General features: G+C 41.6%; 1 protein-coding gene across 2 annotated transcripts in view; it reads left to right on the plus strand.

Annotated features, from left to right (window-relative positions):
* HTR2C (5-hydroxytryptamine receptor 2C) overlaps window positions 1–22,653 on the plus strand; it is a 731,884-nt gene that overhangs the window by 544,615 nt on the left and 164,616 nt on the right. For both annotated transcript variants that reach the window (XM_068249562.1, XM_068249561.1), the window contains one exon: window positions 20,215–20,826. In XM_068249562.1, the coding sequence (XP_068105663.1) occupies window positions 20,403–20,826 (424 nt within the window). In that variant the 5' untranslated portion in view covers window positions 20,215–20,402. The remainder of the gene's footprint in view (window positions 1–20,214; window positions 20,827–22,653) is intronic.

The following is a 22,653-nucleotide window of genomic DNA, read 5'->3' on the forward strand; positions in this document are numbered from 1 at the left end:
TCTGCTACAAGACTGGGTGAGTCTAGTGGCAGCTGAAAAGCAGCAAGCCATAAGGGGGATTTGTAGTATCATCACAAGCTTAGTGACATTCGTCCAGTTTACTTTATTCACCTTCCCGTCCACTTCCTTTTTCTCCTTCCATACCTGGAGCGACCACTCTGCATCCTCAACATTACATCACCACTAAAATCTCCCAAGAACCACAGAATGAGCAACTTGCATACATAAAATAGTGTCATACTGTCATGCTAGGATTAAACATGTCTATCTAGGCAACCACAGCCACACAAGTAAGAACTATTGAAGGCTTTACAGGGTGAAGATGACCTGACATATAAGTGATCTCACACATGCTTTGGCCAGGTAAGGCCCTGCATTTCTATACGGTAAAATCTACTGACAGCCCTTGACCTTGGACCCCTGAATAATATACCTTCTCAGGCTTACATGATGAACCTGAAATATATTAATTCCATAAAGAGCAGTATTTTTGGCATTTTTTTGCCTTAGGCAGCTGCCAAGTTTGCCTATGCCAAAAAAAACCCCAGCTCTCAGCATTCTCATTTGTTTATTCTTAAGTTGTAAAAAACTGTCAAACATCATGAATTAGTGAGAGGTAGGAGAAATACACTTGCTGCAGTGTTCAACATTTGTAACTGTTATTACATGGCGAGAACAAAATGTTTTTCTCTCTATGAGAACTACAGCAGATGCATCTCTTCCTTGGAGAACTCTTTATGTAAGCAATGTGTGATAGTGAAATAATTTCCCTCATCCCATCACAGTGTGAGTGATTTTTTTATAGTTTAAATTGTGCAAAAAAATGCAATTTGCCAGCTTAAACTAGCTTAAACGTTTTTTGTTACGATGTGGCATCCTTATGCTCATTCTAAAAATATAGTTTGACTTTCTTGCCTAATTTGATTGAAAGTCTGAAAGTAGGCCAAACAAAATAATGTGAAGCAAAATAATAATTGGTATTCTCTTTGCACTTTGTATTTTAGATGTGTTTGTTTCTCCCCTTTGAAATATTTAATGTTTGTTTATTTTTCCAAAACAGTGTCCACATAAATGTGAATGTCCTTTAGATAGTCATTATCCAAAGACCAAAAACAATAACCGCTAAAAAAAAATGAAAAAAAAACACACATACACACACTCTCCAAGATGTGTTTGCTTATAGAATACAACCTCACTTAAAGGGGAACTTCAGCCTAAACAAACATACTGTCATCAAGTTACATTACTTATGTTAATTAGAATAGAAAGGTAATATAATCTCTTACCCACCCTGTTTTAAAAGAACAGGCAAATGTTTGTGATTCATGGGGGCTGCCATCTTTGTCATGGGGGCAGCCATCTTTTTGGTTGAAAGGAGGTGACAAGGAGCAGGAGACACAGTTCCAACTGTCCTGTGTCCTGATTACCCCTCCCAGCTGCACACGCTAGGCTTCAAATGTCAAATTCAAAATGTCAAAAAAAAAATTTGCACCAAAACAGCAGAACGAGAACAACAAAATCAGAAATCCCATCATGCTTCGCACAGCATCAGGGGAAAAATGCCTGGGCAGTTTTCCTCTGTGCAGCTAAAAATGAGGCTTGTATAAGAGAAACAAAGTTCTGATGCTGTGAAACTGTTTAAGAAACACCAAGCCTTTTCAGTGCTGCTGAGTCGATTTTTAGTCCGGAGGTTCACTTTAAATAGATTCCTCTCTATATGAATCAGCAGTCTTTTCCTGAAGCTCATTTGTCAAGCTGTTAAACGCTGCTTATATTGCCAGTTTCCTAAGAAAATTATATTAATAATTTAATTAATGATATAAATTACTTTTATTGTCTTACATTTCAAAATGATAATTATAATTGAATTATCAAGGTTATTCAAGGTAATCAATAACTGGATGCATTAGTACCAATTTAATATTCTCTATTTCTTTTTTAACCGGTTCAGCGCCGCGGTCCGAAAATCTCATGCATCCGAGCAACGTTCACCTCCCATTCATTCGCCTATAACTTTATTGCTACTTATCACAATGAATTGATCTATAGCTTGTTTTTTCCGCCACCAATTAGGCTTTCTGTGGGTGATACATTTTGCTAAGAGCCACTTTACTGTAAATGCATTTTAACAGGAAGAATAAGAAAAAAACGGAAGAAATTCATTATTTCTCAGTTTTTGGCCATTATAGTTTGAAATTAATATACGCTACCGTAATTAAAACGCATGTATTTTATTTGCCCATCTGTCCCGGTTATTATACCATTTAAACGATGTCCCTATCACAATTTATGGTGCCGATATTTCATTTAGAAATAAAGGTGCATTTTTTCAATTTGCGTCCATCACTATTTATAAGCTTATAATTTTAAATAATATAATAACATATTCTCTTGACATGCATATTTAAAAAGTTCAGACCCTTGGGTAACTATTTATGTTGTTTTTTTTTTTTTTTAATTGTTTTTTTTTTTTTTTTAAATAAAAAAAGTGTATGTGGGTAATTTTTGGTGTGGGAGGGAAACTGCTAATTTTAAATGTAAAATAATGTTTTTTTTTAATCAAAAATGTATGTGGGTGCAGTTTACTATTTGGCCACAAGATGGCCACAGTGAAAAAAGTCCTAGATGCGAACCAGCTCGCATCTAGGAACTAAAATGCTGAGGAGTTGTTTCCTGGGGGCAGAAATACCGCGCTCTCTGGAGAGAAAGCGTCGGTATTTCTGCGGGGAAGTTAGATCGGTGAATGGGAATTATATTCCCATTCACTGATCGGGGGGCTAGCGGCGGGCAGCAGGAGCGCGCGCGGGGGCGCGCCCGATCGCGCGCACGAGCCGGCGGCAGCACCAGTGCCTATCTGGACGAGGAAGCTCGTCCAGATAGGCCGAACTGGTTAATTCTTTAAAGGCGAAAAATTTTAAAATTTAAAATATGTGCAGACATAGACAAATACGAAGTACGTTTTTTTCCAGAGTAAAATGAGCCATTAATTACTTTTCTCCTATTTTGCTGTCACATGCAGTAAGTAGTAGAAATCTGACAGAAGAGACAGGTTTTGGACTAGTCCATCTCTTCATAGGGGATTCTCAGCAAGGCTTTTATTCTTTACTAGCCAACCCGCGTCGTAGCATACGCCGCATCTATCTATCTAATAGAGTACGTGCCTCAACCTTGAAGCAAGAAGAAGTAGGCTTTCCATGAGAAAATGTATGCGTGCTCAAACACCAAGTTTAACCCTAGCAAGTCTGGCTTTGCAAATCCGGCCTAATTGGCTATTCATGAGGCAATGCTCATGCAAATATGCATTTGCTTTCGCATGCCAAACTATGCAGGGTCAAAAAACCAATACTGCAAAGTGCTCTCTCGCTGCCTGGGAACCACAGCGGCACCCCGGAGTGGGAGGCTGGGTGGCGCAGCCGCCCCCCCCCCCCCCCCCCCAAGCATGGCCAGCGCTGGGGAGAGCCGTCCGCACCCACCTCCTAATATTAAAAACAGCCACTTACCTTAACGTCCATTGGGTTCTGCTACATGCGCATTAATTTTCTCATGGAAAGCATTTTGTGCAGTTTGTATCCTTTGGAGTCAGGTGGTGGATGGCTTGCTCCGGTGGTGTGAACCCTGGAGTGAGTGCGCCTGTCCTCCCCCCCCCCCCTGGAGTGCTGTATGTGAGCCAGCCCTGAGCTCTAAAGCTCGGGGTGACCCATGCTTCTCTCCTTTCTCATGTGGTGCCCCCAAATTAATGCGCATGTAGCAGAATGCAATGGACGTTAAGGTAAGTGCCTGTTTTTAATATTGGGAGGTGGGTGCAGGCGGCTCTCCCCGGCGCTGGCCACACTTGGGGGGGGGGGGGGGGTCGTCCACGCCACCCAGCCTCCCCCTCCGGGGTGCCGCTGTGGATTCCAGGCAGTGAGAGAGCCTGGGACCCTGCGGTCCCCCCAGTTGTATAAAAAGGGGGCATTGGGAATCCTCCCCGTGGCGCTCCTGGAGGCCTGGAGCACACCAAAAACTGCTAGCAGATCCGCAAAATGCTAGCAGATTTTGAAACGCTTTTTCTTATTTTTCTGTAGCATTTCACCTAGCATTTTGCGGTTTTGTAAAGCGTTTTTGGTGTATTAGATTTCATATATTGTTACAGTAAAGCTGTTACTGAACAGCTTCTGTAACAAAAACGCCTGCAAAACCACTCTGAACTGCCGTTTTTCAGAGTGGTTCGCGTTTTTCCTATACTTTACATTGGAGGCAGAAACGCCTCCGCAATCCAAAAAATGCCTCACCTCGGGAGTATGCGTTTCAGCAAACCGCCTCCCGCTCTGGTGTGCACCAGCCCATTGAAATACATTACCCAAGCGTATCCGCAGCCGAAAGTGGATCGCAAAACGCTGCCGAACCGCTCTGGTGTGCACTAAGCCGGATAGTGCTAATGTAGCATGTAGCAGGGTGACTGCTTTGTGGTATTGGTTTGTGCATGCATTTGCATGAGCATTGCCTCATGAATAGCCAATTAGGCCAGATTTGCAATGTCAGACTTGCTAGGGTAAGGCCTCTTTTCCATGGACTGTGAATAGGCAGTGAAATGGCTCTCAAACTCTCACAACTGCTCACTGCTGCCTGGTAACTGATCACTGCTGCCTGGTAACTGCTTGCTGCTGCCTAGTATCTGCTCACTGCTGCCTGGTAACTGCTTGTTGCTGCCTGGTAACTGCTTGTTGCTGCCTGGTAACTGCTTGTTGCTGCCTGGTATCTGCTCGCTGCTGCCTGGTAACTGCTTGCTGCTGCCTGGTAACTGCTCGTTGCTGCCTGGTATCTGCTCACTGCTGCCTGGTAACTGCTTGCTGCTGCCTGGTAACTGCTCACTGCTGACTGATAACTGCTTGCTGCTGCCTGGTAACTGCTTGTTGCTGCCTGGTATCTGCTCACTGCTGCCTGGTAACTGCTTGCTGAGCACACAGCTCAACAGTCCGTGGAAAAAAGGCCTTAAACTTGGTGTTTGAGCACGCATAAATTTTCTCATGCAAAGTACTTCTTCTTCTTGTTTGAAGGTTGAGGCACTTAGTCTATTATATATATAGATTCCCTAAAAAGGATTTATACAATGATGTTTGCCGGCTTCCCTGCTCGCTACACAGTTTTTTGGCAGTTGGACAGAGCAACTGCCGTTTACTAAGTGCTTTTGAAAATAAATAAATTCCTGAGAATCCCCCATGAAGAGATGGACTAGTCCAAAACCTGTCGCTTCTGTCAAATTTCTACTACCTTTTGTAAGTGACAGCAACATAGATAAAGGGGTCCTCTCCTCACAATCTTTTGGCCCCTTCCACACTTGAATCTGTCCATGGAGGTGTGATACCTCTGCAGTTGCAATGCAATGGTCCCAAAAGGTTGCACTGCATATTACTGCCGTGGTTCAACCATACAGTGAGGCATATGCCTCACTTCCAGGTTAACCATGCAATGATGCACAGTTACTCTTGTGTCGTCATGGCAGGAGTCGGGACCCACCACGCTGCACTGCACAGTGCCATGCAATGTGATAGTCTTATAGGGTTATCAGTGCTTCTGCGAAGAGATGCAGCATTATTGAATTAGACACTACAGGCCTTATCCTATTCATTAACTCACCATCATTGAAGAGAAACTGTGACCAATGATTGAACTTCATTCCAATCAGTAGCTGATACCTAATTTCCTATGAGAAATCTTTTCTCTTTCTCAAACGGGTCATCAGGGGACTCTGTATGGCTGATATTGTATTGAAACCCCTTCCACAGTGTGATGTCAGGACCATGGTGCTGACATCACACTGTGGGAGCCTTGTTGCATTGTGGGAAATAACAGCTGTTTCCAGCTGCCAAAAAAGCAAGCAGCAGCTACTTCCAATGACATCACCTGCCAGCAGTAAAAATGTCACCATGTGATAAATATCAGAATTTAAATCAGGGACAGGAAAGATTTTACAGTGGGCAAACACTGACTAAATCATGTATACATAATTATTGTAAACATTTAGCAAGGAGTTCCCCTTTAAGCACTGGTTTATACATAGCACCTGGCAGGGTGTTAAAAAACTCACTTGGGTGATGCACCCTATCTTATTCCCCTTTAGTACGGTACATGCCCAGATTTTTGTCCCCTTCCAGGTAAATAGTACAGTTCAACTTTATTAAAAGGAAGAAGGAATTACTTCTGTATTCTTCTGTATCTCATCAGTCACTGTTTCTTCTTTTATTTTTTCTTGTCCTCTCCTTTACATTTTGATAGAAGAATCTCCCCCTGGCTGCCGCTCCCAGTCAATACTAGGGCGTTAGTGTTGAATCTGCTTACTGGAAGCAGCAGGGAATGATGGCAGTGGTCTCAGCTATTTTGGCGGGCAGACACAGAGCAACAGGAAGTGATGAGAAGTGATGCTTCCAGGAACGCCTTCTATACAGAGCAGATGTTGCTTGCAACTATTCTGGCCTTAGCGGTGTGTCTACCACCGGATGGTGGGTGACAGTGATTAGAGTGGCATCTCCCGGGGAAGCAAGGCACGCAGCAATGTCGTGTTGCTGAAGGACAGCTCCACAGCACAAAGCATTGTTCCTCATATCCTTGGCACACAGAAGCAATGCTAAGATGAACCGCTTCTATTCCCCTCAGTATTGCTCTAAATACCGTATTTTTATGACTATAAGACAAGAGAAAAGTGGGGGGAAAAAGTCAGTGCGGTTTATGGTCCATAAGTGTTTTATCCTCCATAAGTGTCCCCTCTTTCCTCCTTTGCCCCCCTGTGTTACTCTTGTCTCCTTCTCTGCCCCCCTGTGTCTCTGATATCCTCCTGTGTCCCCTCTGTTCAGTGTTTCCTTGGCCTCCAGGGCTCAATTTACAAAGTGGTGCTAACCTAGTTAGCACGCCTAAAGGCTTTGGGAATGCTAACTATGGTGCTAAGTAGGTAGCACGCACAAAGCTTCAAAACATTTCGCGCAAAGATTTGCGTGTTGTGGTGCGCGCGAAACGTCACACCGGTCGCGCATATATTCTAAATATGCGCAAACTATGTGATGTCACACAAATCTTTGTGTGCACAACAGTTTGCGCGCATAACTTTGTGCGCGATTTAGCGCATGAACAGCTGTTTTAGGTGCACTAAGGGGCTTTTCATAGACCTGCTAACAGTTAGCACTGCTTTGTGAATCAAGCCCCCTGTGTCCTCCTTTTCTCTCATCTGCCTCGGGTGTTCTCCTGGTAGGTGATATACTTTTATTATTATTATTATTATTGATTTAAAGTGCTAACATATTTTATGATGCCACCAATGTGGCAGGAGTTGAGCCCCAGCATGTCCATGCAACCATTCAATTTCTCCAAGTAAACAACCTGGCCCCAGCTGACCAGGAAACATGTTAGCCTCCAGACACCTTGCAACCAATCAAGTGCAAGCACTGCGACCCAACAAGCCAATCACAGCCACCTTCTGTTCTGACTGGAGCCAATGGTCTTGCAGGCTGGACCATGGTTCTGTCATTGGACCAAACACAGCATTTGGCCAATCATGGCACTGTTTTTACATGTATGCTTTTCACCTGGAATAGGATATGGCCCAACAGGAGGTTGAACCACTGCCTTGGATTCCATGGCCCACCGACAAATGGTGCCAAGGACCAAGATGGGAGAGGTAAAATGTAATCACTGCAGGACTTGTAGAGATGATTTAATTCAGCGAAGAGTGGCAAAATGTCAAAAGAGGAGGGAAAAGAGGAAATAAGTAGGTTTGGGTGGTAAGGGCTACATGCTTGTCCTGAGTGCAAAATATAGTAAGACAATTAACATCTCTTCTCTGATGTACATTGTACTTTACATGAAGTCCTGGCAAAAATATGGTTAAATAGAATTTTTCACTGAACGTTAATTATATTTAATGGAAAATAGCTGAGCAACTCTTGGCACCTTTTTGCTTCCTCTTTCTGTGAGTCAGCTACTAGTGCCCATAAACATGTTTGATAATAATTGAATAATTGTTGCTTAACCTCCCTGGTGTTCTATTAAAATCGCCAGGGAGGCTGCGGGAGGGTTTTTTTCTTATAAAAAAAAAACTATTTCATGCAGCCAACTGAAAGTTGGCTGCATGAAAGTCCACTAGATGGCGCTCCGGAGGCGTTCTTTCGATCGCCTCCGGCGCCTAGAATAAACAAGGAAGGCTGCAATGAGCAGCCTTCCTTGTTTTGCTTATATCGTCGCCATAGCGACGAGCGGAGTGACGTCATGGACGTCAGCCGACGTCCTGACGTCAGCCGCCTCCGATCCAGCCCTTAGCGCTGGCCGGAACTATATGTTCCGGCTGCGCAGGGCTCGGGCGGCTGGGGGGACCCTCTTTCGCCGCTGCTCGCGGCGGATCGCCGCAAAGCGGCGGCGATCAGGCAGCACACGCGGCTGGCAAAGTGCCGGCTGCGTGTGCTGCTTTTTATTTAATAAAAATCGGCCCAGCAGGGCCTGAGCGGCGACCTCCGGCGGTAATGGACGGGTATACTCGTCCATACCGTCAAGGAGGTTAATCATTGAAGCGACATTTCTAGGGACAACCACTCTACAGGCACACTGCTCACTCTACTGGATCCAAGCAACACGTACTGTTTAATGGAGAGGAGGGGCAATGGGCAGCAAATTGGCGAGTGGCATCCTGCAGCCAGGAAACAAAAACAAATTAATTATTTGGTGCTTGTTGTTTTATAAGCCGCTGTGGCAGAATGCTGAAAGACAATATGGGGCAGTTGTACATGTGCTAGATTCTCAGCTGAGACCTTGTAGAACCATCATCTCAGCCAAGTTTCCTCCAGCGAGGCTTAACAGCCCCATGTAGTGCAGCAAAGCCTAATCAGTTCTGCCGGCACTCTCTTGCAAAATCTCGGTCTTTTGCTCCATGAAATATGGGATGCTAATGTTAAAGTTTTCAGAGCTAATTTTGTACTTGCACTACTAAAATACATTTAAATTGACCATTGCAGTTTCTTACATTCACATTCACATATGGATGCACTTTTTAAGTTGAGCCACAGTGTGATTTCTACACAGATGACATTACTTTAGACCAAATCAAGTAGGACAATTACATTGACAGTCTGAATCACAATCGTGGGAGGATTAAGTAAACAAGGGGTCTTATCTATTAGTCATAAATCAGCTAACATCCTTTCACCTCATTTAGATGCTCTGTTTCATTTAAGGCATTGTTGCAATGACATGTATTTATGCTTGCAATAATACTATGTATCCCCTTTTGATAACACTGCAGGGGGGCCCCTTTAGCGTTCTCTTAGTGCCTGCAGCTCTTGAGTGCTTTGAATCCAACAGGAGAAAAGTGCAATACAAATGTTAGCATGTATGTAGCTCAGCTGATTGTTCCAACATCTTGTAAGCAAACATGGGTTGAATTTGGAAGAAGGTTGCACAGCTGAAAGATTACTCTTATTCTTTTAAGTTTGCCAATAAATGGTATCATCCTGATTCAAAACTTCTTAAAGAGAAAAATAAGAAAAAGAGAAGAGTAGGAAAAAGAGCAACTACTTGCATTATCCATTTTATTTTATTTTACCATAGTAGTTTTCTTAGACAAAAAGTCTAAGCAAAAGAGTAGGGAACATTGGTCAGTAGGTATGAGTTATGCCATCAACCAAATTTGGCAGCCTCCTGTTGAAAATATATTTACTTCCCTTGCAGGATTAAACCACCCTTAGGGAGCTGAAAGTCCTGGGCTGGCTTTAATTTGCACCAGGTCCCACGTTGGTGTGATGCACAGTTCCCAAATTAGTGGGTGTTGAAGTAGGGGTGTCCCCTTTACTTAGCTTTCCCCATTAATAATACTATTAGAAGCCTCTGATCTCTGTAATGGGCAGACGGTATCTGTATTGTCCAGTGTCAGTCAGGGTAATGGTTGATGGGCTACGGCTCAAGTTTATCATCCACCATCTTGTTCTCTGACTTTGGACCTGGTGCAAATGAAAGCCAGGACTTTCTGTTTCAAATTTTATTTAAAAGTTGAGTAAACAGCAAACTTTCATAACAAGAAAATAGCAAGGTGTTCATCATTTTAACAAGGACACGATACACTTTTAAGAAAAGCAGAGTCAAAATTTGTAATTATTTTCCATTTCTTTCAACTAGCATCAATCTGAGTAAAATATAGTTAGAGGTAACTAAATTTCTAACCATAAACACTTAGAAAAAGAGAGTATCTATATTAACTAGGGTTATATAGGTGGCAGCCATTAGCAATTCCTCCTTTGCCGGACACCTTCTACTCCACCAGTTTGCCGGGTTCTGTCCCGGCAATATGAAAGGAAGGGAGGGGTTCCTCCAATAAATGTAAAATATTTTGTGTTTGGCATCATGCAGCTGAAAGGCTGCTATGTATCATTATAATTTAGAAAATAGATTTTATTTCTGAAATCTTGTATTTTTAATTTGGGTCCACTTTAAGTAGAACAGTGGGAACAAGGGAAAAAAAAGACCTTGTGGTTTTTGAGATAATCGATTTTAAAGGTTCAAAGGAAAATAGTATACATTTACATGCGGTAATGATAGTTTAATGTATTTACCACATTTAGATGTATACTTTTTTCCTTTGTAATTTCCTTTGAACTTTTAAAATTGATTTTCTCAAAAAGTATAAGGTCTTTTTGAAAAAAAGTTTTCCCTTGTTCCCACTGTTCTACTTAACATATCCTGCGAATTTGGTGTTCATAGCATTTAAGTGCGCTTTGCTATTGACCTAAGACCTTTAAAGTCAGCTGGTTTAATCAAGGATATTTTTACATTCCGAATACTAGTAACCACGACCAAATCCGTGATTGAATTCCGTGATCGATTCTCGATCACGGAATCAGATCAAGGCGTCGGATAGTGAAAAAATGCTCGTGAGTCACGGCTATTCCATGATCACGAGGCCGTGGAGAACACCACTGGATGCAATACAGGCTGAGAAGGAGTTATGGCATTAAATATCATCAGCCTCATTACCAATATAGAATGTTTTTGTCCTTATTCAAGTTTTGTCCACAGATTTGAACCAATTTATAAATTTTGTCTCTGCTATTAATCTATCTTTTGACAATTTGAAGCCACCCTTCAGGGCGGTGACACGTAGATCATTCAAGCAGAATGAAAGTGTGTAGCAAAAAGGAGATTCGGTATTGTTAATAGTGTGCCTGTGTCTGATCATACAATTGCGCAGAGTTTGTCCAGTCTCCGACGTACATACCTTTGGGGCATTTAGCACACATGATCAGATATACCAGATTGGTGGATTCACAGGAAAATATGCTTTGTACTCTGTACTCCTGTTGTGAACCTGGTATTGTTAACCTGTCAGTGGAGTAAATGTGTCTGCCGGTCCCACACCTTTTTTGTTCTGTTCCGTTCCATTCTGTTGTGGCCTACTCAAAGAACTCCTGATAAACATCTTTTTCAGATTGGGTGGTTGCTAGCTGGTTCATATTTTGTGCTCAGTTGATTAAATCATTACAAAAAGTTAGACTTTGAGATGATTCCCACTGCAAAAGTTTTGTTTTCTATTCATGTAAGGCAGAAAGTGAAATGTAATTGTTTGTATACAGGCTACTATGGCAACTTTTCATGTTTCTGTGGCATTTTCTCCCTTTCTTTTTAAACATCATTATTAACTGAGCCCTTTGTGACATTATAGATTCATTTTAATCCTTACAGGTAAACCAAATGTTATAACAATAAATTGCAAAAAGCACGTACACCTTTTCTACTATATCGAAGCACCTGTGTTCTAAAGCTGCTAAGCAGATTTCACCTTCACAAATAATAAAGTTATTCTACTGTACACAGCCTCTTAGAAAATCAAATGATAAAATGAAAAAAACTCTGTTATGCTCAATTTACTACATTAAACCCTTGGGGGATAACAAGACTCACATCAGGGGTGGCTGCAAAGAGCTAAACAAAACGGGGTCCGTTAGCTCAATAAGCAGGTGTTGTAAGATTCAAATGTGTAATTATTCTACCTAATTAAATGCTGCAAGAGTCCATACAATCATAGGATTTCCGCACTGAAGACAAATTAAACTTGGGAAAATTAACAATTACTTAGCTCCTTTAAATAATACAGCAGGTAACAAAAATTCACATATTGTCCATATAAATAGGCTGATTACTCTATCCTTATATCATTTCTCAAATTTAGATAATTCACAGGTAGCTCCACAATAATCATCATCTCAGCTGTACAACAATCATCTTCGCTGTTAAAAGAAATTGGAAGATATAATGATGATTGAGCTGAGCGGTAATAAATAGGTGATATATATTTATTACACAAATGTCTGCATATACATACTGCCATTAGAGCGCACACTAGTAGCTGCAGCTCTGGGGCTATGAGTCCGCATGGAGAAAAGAGCAATATAAATACACTGTGTCTGTGTCTTGTCTAGAATTTATACATTTTATTCCTTATCCAATTCTCTATGGCAAAATGATTATCTCTCTGGCACATATAGAGTTCTGTGTAGTGATCTATAGATCTTGGAGATTAAGTTTTCCATCTTGCTCCATCTTCATATTCTTCCTATATGTACTCATGCTGACATACATACTGTATCTCTAGAATTCAGTGGTCTATAAATTGAAATTAAAACAACCAATTTAAAGTGCACCTAAACTGAAAGGGATATGGATGTTTCCTTTTAAACAATACCAGTTGCTTGTCAGTCCTGCTGATCCCCTTTGCAATAGTGGTTGAATCGCACACCTGAAAAAAGCATAAGGCATGTGGAGAACTCCATCTCCACTCGGGTTAGATAGATTCTCTTGAGTTGTGGTCCCTCTGTTGAGTGAAAAGATGGCCGCCACAGCAGGTGTGTGCAGTTGGAGGCCTCCCTCTGAGAGAGATTAGACAATATAAACAGTGGAACAAGACACTCAGGTTGTAATCAACATGTGTTAAAAGCAATAAAAGGAAAAAAGAAGGTAGACTACTTCAGGGATGACACAGAATTAATAAAAAAAACATTTTTTTAGACCAATTTGCAGTGCCTGCCATGGGAACAGCCCCAAATTGAGGTTTCATTACAGCCTGGGTGCCTATCTACAGCTGATTATATCACCACATACATGTCAGAATCATAGGAGGTATATTTCATGTGAATTTCAATAAGTCATATAAGCCGAGAATGAACCTTAACCACATCTATGTAAATATGTTCTGTTCTTTGGCTTCCAAAGCCAATGTCACATAAGCATATATTTCGGTATCCAATTGTCTTCTTTACGTTATTGATTAAAGGATAGCCAACCTAAACTAATATTTCAGTTTTAGATCGATACTATTGAGTTAAAGAGAATGTATTTGGAGGGAATTTTATTTACAAATCAGAAATTAAAATTCAAAGCAAACTTTGGCCAAATTGTATCTAAATTGAAACTTAAGTGAAAACAAAGTAAAGAGATAAACAATCGTATCTATCCTCCTACTCTTAAAAATGATTTTTAGATATCCCACAGTTTTATGTTATGTTTAAAAACTTTATAAAAAAAACATTTATTGTTTTCTCAGATTAATATAACAGCCCGTCTTTATTATTATTATTATTATTATTATTTATTGTATTTATAAAGCACCAACATATTACGCAGCGCTGGACAATAAATATATACAATGATACAAGGATGACATACATAGGGTTATACACATAGAACAAAGTTATACATACAAATTGTACAAAATACATGATCATGCAATATGGGCTAGTTAGGTAGGCCCAGTAATACAAGTACAGGCTGTCATAGGACAGGAGCACATGATCCTGTAGATTACACTAGGGAGTGGAGGACCCTTCCAGAGGCTTACAATCTAAAGGGAGGGGTGGAAACACTAGGGGGGGCTGTTAAATATTCCTTAGAGAGTTACTGTGTGGTAGGAGGTGGGTAGGCCATCATAAAGAGGTGGGTTTTGAGGGCTTGCTTGAATGTGTTGAAAGAGGGAGCAAGTCTGATGGGTGGTGGAAGGGCATTCCAGAGGGTGGGGGCAGCTTTTGAGAAATCCTGCAGGCGGGCATGGGAGTGTGAAATGCGTGGGGTGGTGAGGCGAAGCTCGTTGGAGGAACGGAGGGGGCGACCTGGTGTATACTTGTGAACAAGCTCCGAGATGTAGGTAGGGCAGGTTTTGTGCACAGATTTATACGCCAGGCATAGAATCTTGAAACTTATCCTGAAACGGATAATGAGCCAGTGCAGGGATTCACAAAGGGGAGATGTGGATGCAGAGCGGTGTGAGGAATGGATGAGTCTTGCAGCCGCGTTCATCACTGATTGAAGGGGGGCAGTGCGTTTCAGGGGGAGGCCAGAAAGGAGGGAATTACAGTAATCAAGGCGGGAGATGATGAGGGCATGGATGAGCAGTTTGGTTGTGTCCGGGGTTAAGAAGGGGCGGTTCTTGGAGATATTAAGGAGGTGGAAATTGCAGGCTCTGGTGATGTTTTGGATGTGTGGGATGAAGGAGAGGTCAGAGTCCAAGGTGACACCCAGACAGCGGGCCTGGGAGGTAGGGACAATGGTTGTGTTGTCGATTGTGAGGTGGAAATCTGGGATGGGTGCAGCAGCATGGGGTGGAAAGATCAGGAACTCAGTTTTGTCTAGGTTAAGCTTTAGGAACCTAGCTGACATCCAGGAGGAAATTGCTGAGAGACACGAGGAGACCTTGTTTATGGTGGTGGATGAGAGATCGGGGGTATGGAGGTAAATCTGAGTGTCATCTGCATAAAGTTGGTAATTGAAGCCCAGGGAGGAGATAAGCTTGCCAATTGAGGAAGTGTATATGGAGAAAAGAAGGGGGCCTAGAACAGAGCCCTGGGGGACCCCAACTGAGAGGGGGGCAGGGGTTTAGGAGGAGCCATTGAAGGAAGTGGTGAAGAAACGATTGGATAGGTAGGAGGAGATCCAGGCCAAGGCAAGACCATGGATGCCCATGGACTGTAGTGATTGGAGGAGGAGGGAGTGGTCAACAGTGTCAAATGCTGCAGAGAGGTCAAGGAGGAGCAGGATGGAATAACTGCCTTTGGCCCTGGCAAGGGTATGGTCGTTGACCACCTTGGCGAGGGCTGTTTCAGTTGAGTGTGCAGGTCGGAATCCAGACTGTAGGGGGTCAAGTAGGGTATTGGTGTTGATGTATTGGGTAATGCGCTGGTGCACTAGGCGTTCAAAGAGTTTAGAAGCATAGGGAAGGAAGGAGATTGGGCGGTAGTTTGAGGGTAGGGATGGGTCGAGTGAGGTTTTTTTCAGCAGGGGAAGTACAGTGGCCTTTTTGAATGCTTTGGGGAAGATGCCTGTGGAAAGGGAGAGATTGAACAAGGAGGTGAGGACTGGGGCCAGGTCAGGGAAGTGGGGACGAAGAGTATTCGCGGGTACCGGATCACAGGGAGAGGATGTGGGGGGGGGAAGCCACTAGCAGCAGGCTGACTTCATCAATGTTGGCAGGAGCAAAAGAGGCGAGGGGTGGATGAGACAGGGGAGCAGCTGGGAGGGAAGGCAAGGGGACAACCTGCCTTCCATCAGAGTGCTTAAATACATGAACTATTGACCTTTTATTTTTATCTATCCTCTCCTCACAGAGAACTGGTCTTCCTAGTGCAAAGTATTTTATGGCTGTAATTCCTTATCAGTAGTTCAACTGGAGAAAAACTATCAATTGCATAGTAGAATATTAGCTCTTTCAGGCAGAGAAAGAAGAAAAGCATTACAGTATATTTACTTGTATGCTTGTCACTGTACATGCACATGTCTATCTCATCATGTCGCATGTCAATTAAGCTTTCCTTTAAGCTTAATCATCATCATCATCACTATTATCTGTTCAGTTTTACTCCCAGGGGGAGCATAGGGCAATTTAACTACCTCAAGACTGCATCATGCCAATGGGCGAGATCGCGGTGGCAGCCCCAGGACCGCCTAACGCCAATTGGCGTCAAGTCCTTGGGCCAGCTATTGCAGGAGATCACGCACACGCTGTCAGTCTCCCAGCCGCTCTGAGCCTGTTAGACAGTGAAACCGACATCTTTTTACTAAGTGCAGCACTGCGATCTGCAGCAGCGCTGTACTGGGGACTGCCGTGTGACACGGCTGTCCCCCTGGGGCAAAGGAGAGCGATAGGCTCTCATAGGCTGAAGCCTATGACAGGCGATTGCCATGACTGGCTGGCTGCGGGCAGGGAGGGAAAAATAATAAGAAATAGTTATATTTATTTCAAAATAAATAACAAAAATATTGATTAAAAAAAAAATAAGCACAGGGGGAGCGATCAGACCCCACCAACAGAGAGCTCTGTTGGTGGGGAGAAAAGGGGGGAGGATCACTAGTGTGCTGTGTTGTGTGGCCCTGCAGCTTTGCCTTAAAGCTGCACTGGCCTATTTTGAAAAAAATTGCCTGGTCTTTGGGAGAGGGGGGGGAGGGGGGCAGGGGGTTAGCACTGTGGTCCTGAAGTGGTTGAGATTAATGTGTGGCTGAAAATGAGGACTTACTTATTGTTTCTTTATAGTACAGTAATTGAATATAGCTGCAGATTACCTTTAACTTTTTATCCTCTTTCTAACTGTATTTTTAATTGTGCAGATTTGCAGATAAAACAATACATATAGCTGACTGACATGGGCAATATGTACAAATACTTTCGCATACACGAAAGCCTTTGTTTACTCAGATTTACTGAGCCAAAAGTCTTACTCTATCAACAAGTAACACACAAAAAACAAAAAACAAAAACAAAAAAAAAACAAAAAAAAAAATATATATATATAGGGGCTGCAGCACACAACAGGAAAACAGTGACAGAAGCTCTAGGTTATGCTTTAACGCATTTAAGCTCACCAACTGCGCCAAAGTGTCCGCAATGCTAGTCCTTATCAGCGTTCTAACTGGGAACCATGCCAAAAGCCCAATGGTCAATTAAATGGGAGAAAGGAAATTAAAAACACCTCATCTTCTGCTAGCGACTGACTAAACTATGAGCTCCACTCATTTATATGCTTAACTGTGCTAGAGGTGGGCGTGGTTATGCACGCTCACAGGGGAAAATAATATATACCAGGGGACGAGCAGCACAAACCAAATTATATGCAATACTATGGAAAGCATGCACTCAGCACTGGAAATCCCCAGTCTTGGTTTGTGCTGCTCATCCCCTGGTATATATATATATATATATATATATATATATATATATATATATATATATATATATATATTTACATTTGATAGGATTTGGACATAGGTGTATTTTATTTTCTAATATTTTATTCAAATTAAAAAAGAAGCAACAACATCAATAAAATATTTATAAAGAGCTTTTCTCCCGTAGGACCCAAAGTGCATACGCTTTGTTGGTGGGCTGAAAGGGAGGGGGGTGGGGGTAGGGGAATCACTCGTGGGAGTCACTGAAGTGCTCTGCAGCAAGCCATTAAAGCTGCAGAGTATTATTTTGTAAAAAATAGCTTGGTCACTAGGGGGGTTTAAGCCTATGGTCATTAAGAGGTTAAGCTAATGAGATCTAACCCTATTATGCTCCGTGAAGCTGAGCGAGGACATAAAATATTCAGGTAACCTAAAGTCTCCGCATAGGTTACCATCCAGTGCCATGGCAATAGAGGATGAGGAGGTTGCAACTCCGTAAGGACCCTGGCCCATTTTGGCCTTTATTCAGTCACTATTGGTGCTGTAGGGGGGATGATTACCAGTGCATGTGCTTTGAATAGTGGTAATCATTAACAAATCCATGCCTGACCTTTTACTCTCCATACACAGTCTCCGAAGAAAGTCATCCAGACTCTGAAATCTGCAGCTAAATTCATATCAAGCATTTTTTTTGTAATATATAATTTGAAAACTATTTATGATGAGGTTTGAAAATGTTTGGCGTGGGAATTCCTTAGCACCAGCCAATATTTCCTTATTTGACACATCATTAAGCTCTCTGTCATGGATCATCAAACCGAGCTATATACTTAAGTGAAAGCAAGAAACCGGTCCTGAGTTAGATGAAGAAGACTTAGTGGTATTACGGAAATCCCCTGATGCCTAATCAATTCAAATGCAACTAAGATTAAAGTGGATCCGAGATGGACTTTTACTCATTGCATAATTGTGTTCCTTTCCTATTGTTTATAGGGCATTCCTCAAGCCAAATACTTTTTTGTTTTTGTTTTATTACTCTAATTCCCTATATACTAAACAAACCACGCCCACAGGTTTTCAGAGAGCCAAGGCACAATCAGACAGTAGCAAGGGCTCATGGGAACTCAGTCTGGGCAGGAGGTGGGGGAGGTATTACAAGCCAGAGATTTCAGAGGCAGAGGGGAGGAGGTAGGAGGAGGGGGGATAAGGTTTTTTGCTCAAGATGCAGATAAGCCTGCCTCTGTGTAATGTTTACAAACAACAAATAATCAAATTCTATTGAAGCTGTTTGCAGCTAGATTTGCTGTCTAAACTTTAGATATGATATACAGACAAGTTACTTGTTATAGTTAGTTTTTCATTTCGGATTCGCTTTAACTATGAAGTGTTTCTGCACAATACATGACCTTAGACAGGTTGTCAAAATTCGAATCAAAGCAAACAACAAAACACGTTAAGGGCCTATTTCCATTACATGTGGATTCTGGATGCAGAAAACTGACTCCAATCCATGCCTATGGGAAATCTGCATCAGAAAAATCACGTTCAGTGAAAACAGACCCATAGACATTTATTGGAGTCAGTTTCCTGCATCTAGAAGTGGAAACAGGCCCTAAAGGTTGCACTAGCCGAGGTACAATGTGACATACGTAGTAGGTTTAAGAGGTGTAGATTCTGGACACAAAAATATATATATAATATCTGCTCAGATGGTTACATGGTAAACAAATATAGATAAAAAAGTAACAGAAGCTTTGTTGCCCCCCCCCCCCCCCCCATAAAATTACAGGAATCGACCTAAACTTCACTAGATCAGCAGTTTGACCACACTTTTGTCACCAAATTTTTAGGGGTCAAGAATAGCTCATATCTTCTTAGATTCAATGCACAACAATTTGCAATAGGTGTTTACTTTTTTTAAATTTGCATGAAACGTTTAACCCCTTTTATTATGTACAGAATATAATTTAGTTATGGGTAGTCCACATTGTTCTCCACAGGCAGTTCCTATTCAGGAGGACTCGGTGGTTTTGGTGGAAAGAGGTAAAAGAGGTAGGGAATGGGCTCTAGGTCTTGCTATGGTTCTGGTTAAATGTACTGCATGAGAAATATGCAATGTCATATTATGCTTTGTAAAGATGCCCAAGTATAATATGGTAGACAAAATAGTTATGTATAAAACATTTTCTCACATAATTATGATTACCACATTTTTTGGGACCTTAAGATGCTCTGGAATATAAGATGCACGAAGGTTAAGAGGGCAAAAATCAGGGAAAGATAAAAATATTAAACCTGGTATGTCCTGGTGCAAGGGCAACTAATGGACCCCCCCCCCCCCCCCCCCAAAAAAAAAAAGCACTCAGCTACATTACACTGACTACTACACTCCTAGCTACTCTCACTACACTCATAGGTACAACAGGATAAAAAGTCACCCAGATAATGATATAAATTAAGCTGTATCACATAAAACTTGGAGGATGTGAGTATGTGGCTGTCCCCACTGCCTCTATTACTCTGCAGGGGGAACACGCCGTGGGGGGAGGTGCCAGGGGGGTGCCTCTGGTCATCAGCCCCATAATTTAGTGGGGTGGAGGGGGACACTTGGGAGCACCTATGGATGCTTAAATACAGGAGCCTTGAGGCAATTGCCCGCTTTGCCCATATGGAAGTGCCAGCTCTGCACTGGCAGGGTCCTCCCCCAACTTCATAATGCACCCCCTTATCAGGTACCCTTCCTGCAGACTGACTTAGACTTGATCTATGTGGTCTCTAAGATTTAAACTCTGTTACATGATCTTGTATCCTTTATCTTGTACCTGGCCGTCTGTCTCCCTATTGTTCACCACTGCATAATATGTTGGTGTTTTATAAATGCAATAAATAATAATAACAGTGGTTTGATTTGCTAAGGCTATAGTTAAACCCCGCCAACAGGTCAGTCTCCTTCCTCCAGATACAATCCGTATAACCCTTGCAGTACAAATATTTCTGCAATTGTAATATCCTTTCTTGTTATTTCTTCTAACCATTTTCTTTTCCCTCTGCTTGCAGAATGCTTGATCAGAGAATGAATCGGACACCGCAGACACGTTTGTCCTTTTGGGTCAAAAATCATTTATCAGCTAACAGCCAATTCAGCAATAAGACTTGGAAAATTATGAAAGCTATTACTACTGTTGGGTTCATGGAGAGTGAACAGCACCTTCCATTACTGCTCACAGTTCTAGAGCTGAAACTAAATGTTTCCATTAAGCACAATCGGAAATAGCCACTTTCAAATGATGAGCACTTTCAGCAGCACAGGAATGTTGATCGGCTTGACAACAGTCTCCGTTACTCTGGATATCAGTATACACAATGGACTGATGGCCTGGCATATTAACAATAATGTGACTTTAAACCAGAGTCTGCCCACGTCAGATCCAGCCAATGTGTCCAAAAGGGAAGAGACATTCCACCCATCGCTTGACAAGAACTGGTCTGCACTTTTGACTTTGATTATCATCATTTTAACAATAGGAGGGAACATTCTGGTCATCATGGCTGTATCGCTGGAGAAGAAACTTCAGAACGCAACTAATTTTTTCCTCATGTCACTGGCAGTGGCCGATATGTTGGTGGGAATTTTGGTTATGCCAGTTTCCCTTGTCACAATTCTGTATGGTAAGTAGATCATAAATATTGCTTTCTACTACATTAAAGTGGTCTAACACCCAGCATTTCAACTTTGCTTTAAAAGATTGCTTACAGCTTATAAACTATTATGCCAGATTTTTTTTTTAGCAGAAATTCACTGAATGGATTAAACATGACATTTTAGTGCTGCATTTAGCTAGAAATCCTCCTCCGTGCTTGCTTGTTTAGTTACAAATGTATCTATCTACAATGTAACAAACAAACACTGCTCTGAGAGAACAAAGAGGGCTTCCCCGGCAGGCTTTTCAAAGGTCTATTGGTATTCCAAATAAAGATACATTTGTAACTACAGATAAGAACGGATGCGGATTCCTAGTTAAATCCAACACTAAAATGTCATGTTTAACCCATTCAGTGAATTTCTGCTTAAAAAAAAATCTGGCATAATAGTTTGTAAGCTGTAAGCAATCTTTTAAAGCAAAGTTGTAATGCTGGGTGTTAAACCGCTTTAAGCTACTTACTTAAAGAGGAAATGTAGTGAAAATGAGGATAATATAAATCAATACATTGCAAAGTGAGAAGTTAATAAAAAAGAGAGATCAAGAAATTGATAGGATCGATATTGGCCATATAATTCGTTCATATTACCGTATTTGAGTAAGAATCATCCTGCACGTAATCATTTTTACTACTGGCAGACATGATGAAAACTACGTAGCCACAGAGCACCAACTGCTGTAGCCACAAAGCCATAGAACCACATAGCACCAACTCCCATTATCTATAAGGGGATGAAACTGAAATGGCGGAACATGAAATGAGATTAAACTTAAATTAGGGCACATGAAAGGGGATAAACTCAGTGCTAAAATATGTAAACATGACATGGGGTTCCCATTGAATGGGGCAAAATATGGGGCTGGACATATGAACAAACTACCATTGTGAGAAAAAACTTGGTTAAAACCTCATCTACAGTAGGACCAGATTCCAAATTCACTGCTATAACAGCAAACACTTGTCCTACAAATTATACAAATTGAAACCATTTTGCAGACTGGAGGAATTAAAAATATGTAATTAATAAATTTGCAACTGATGAGATGATTATGACATGATGCAAGTTACGCCTCAAGACAATATGGGTGGCCATACACTTATAGATTTAACCCTCTGAGATCAAATCTGATCCAGAGATGGGTCGAATCCTTAAACACAACGTACACAGATTTTTAATAGATTTCATCCAGAAATCTATTGAAAATCTGTGAAGTCTCTACTGCCTACCATGTCCCCTGGTTTCCCCTCATCTGCATAACCCTAGTTATGTAATTTATGCTATAATCCAGATGAGAGTTGTAAAATGTTAACCATTAAATGTTATACCATTTTTTTTTAATCCAGTCTGGTTTAGCTGGAGCATGTATATGAAAGAACACGCATGTTGCTGAATACAAATCTCAGTATATCAAGTACCATTGGTTTTCTCCTGGGCAGTGGGCACACGCATAGACCTTTGATCACAAATTAGTTGAAAAAACTGCTAAATGTTCAATTTTGTTGAAAAAAATAATAATTGAACCCTCCTGTCTCAAAGTGCAGTTTATCCAGGCAGGGTACACAGTTAATTGATACGTTCCAAATCTAAACACCAGTGAATTCAGTGAGGAGAAATGATTGCAGTTTAATCTGGTTTCTGAATAGTAACTACAGGCAAACACCCCAAAACAGAAAGAGAAGATCAATACCTTTCTAATGAGCATTGTGTTATTATTTTACAAAAGGGGGAATGTGTACACTGGTGAGGAAGGGTAATTTTATGTCAAAGCAGGTGGTTTCAGCCACCATAGCTGT

Source organism: Hyperolius riggenbachi, chromosome 8, assembly GCF_040937935.1.
Source record: "Hyperolius riggenbachi isolate aHypRig1 chromosome 8, aHypRig1.pri, whole genome shotgun sequence".
Classification (NCBI taxonomy): Eukaryota; Metazoa; Chordata; class Amphibia; order Anura; family Hyperoliidae; genus Hyperolius; species Hyperolius riggenbachi.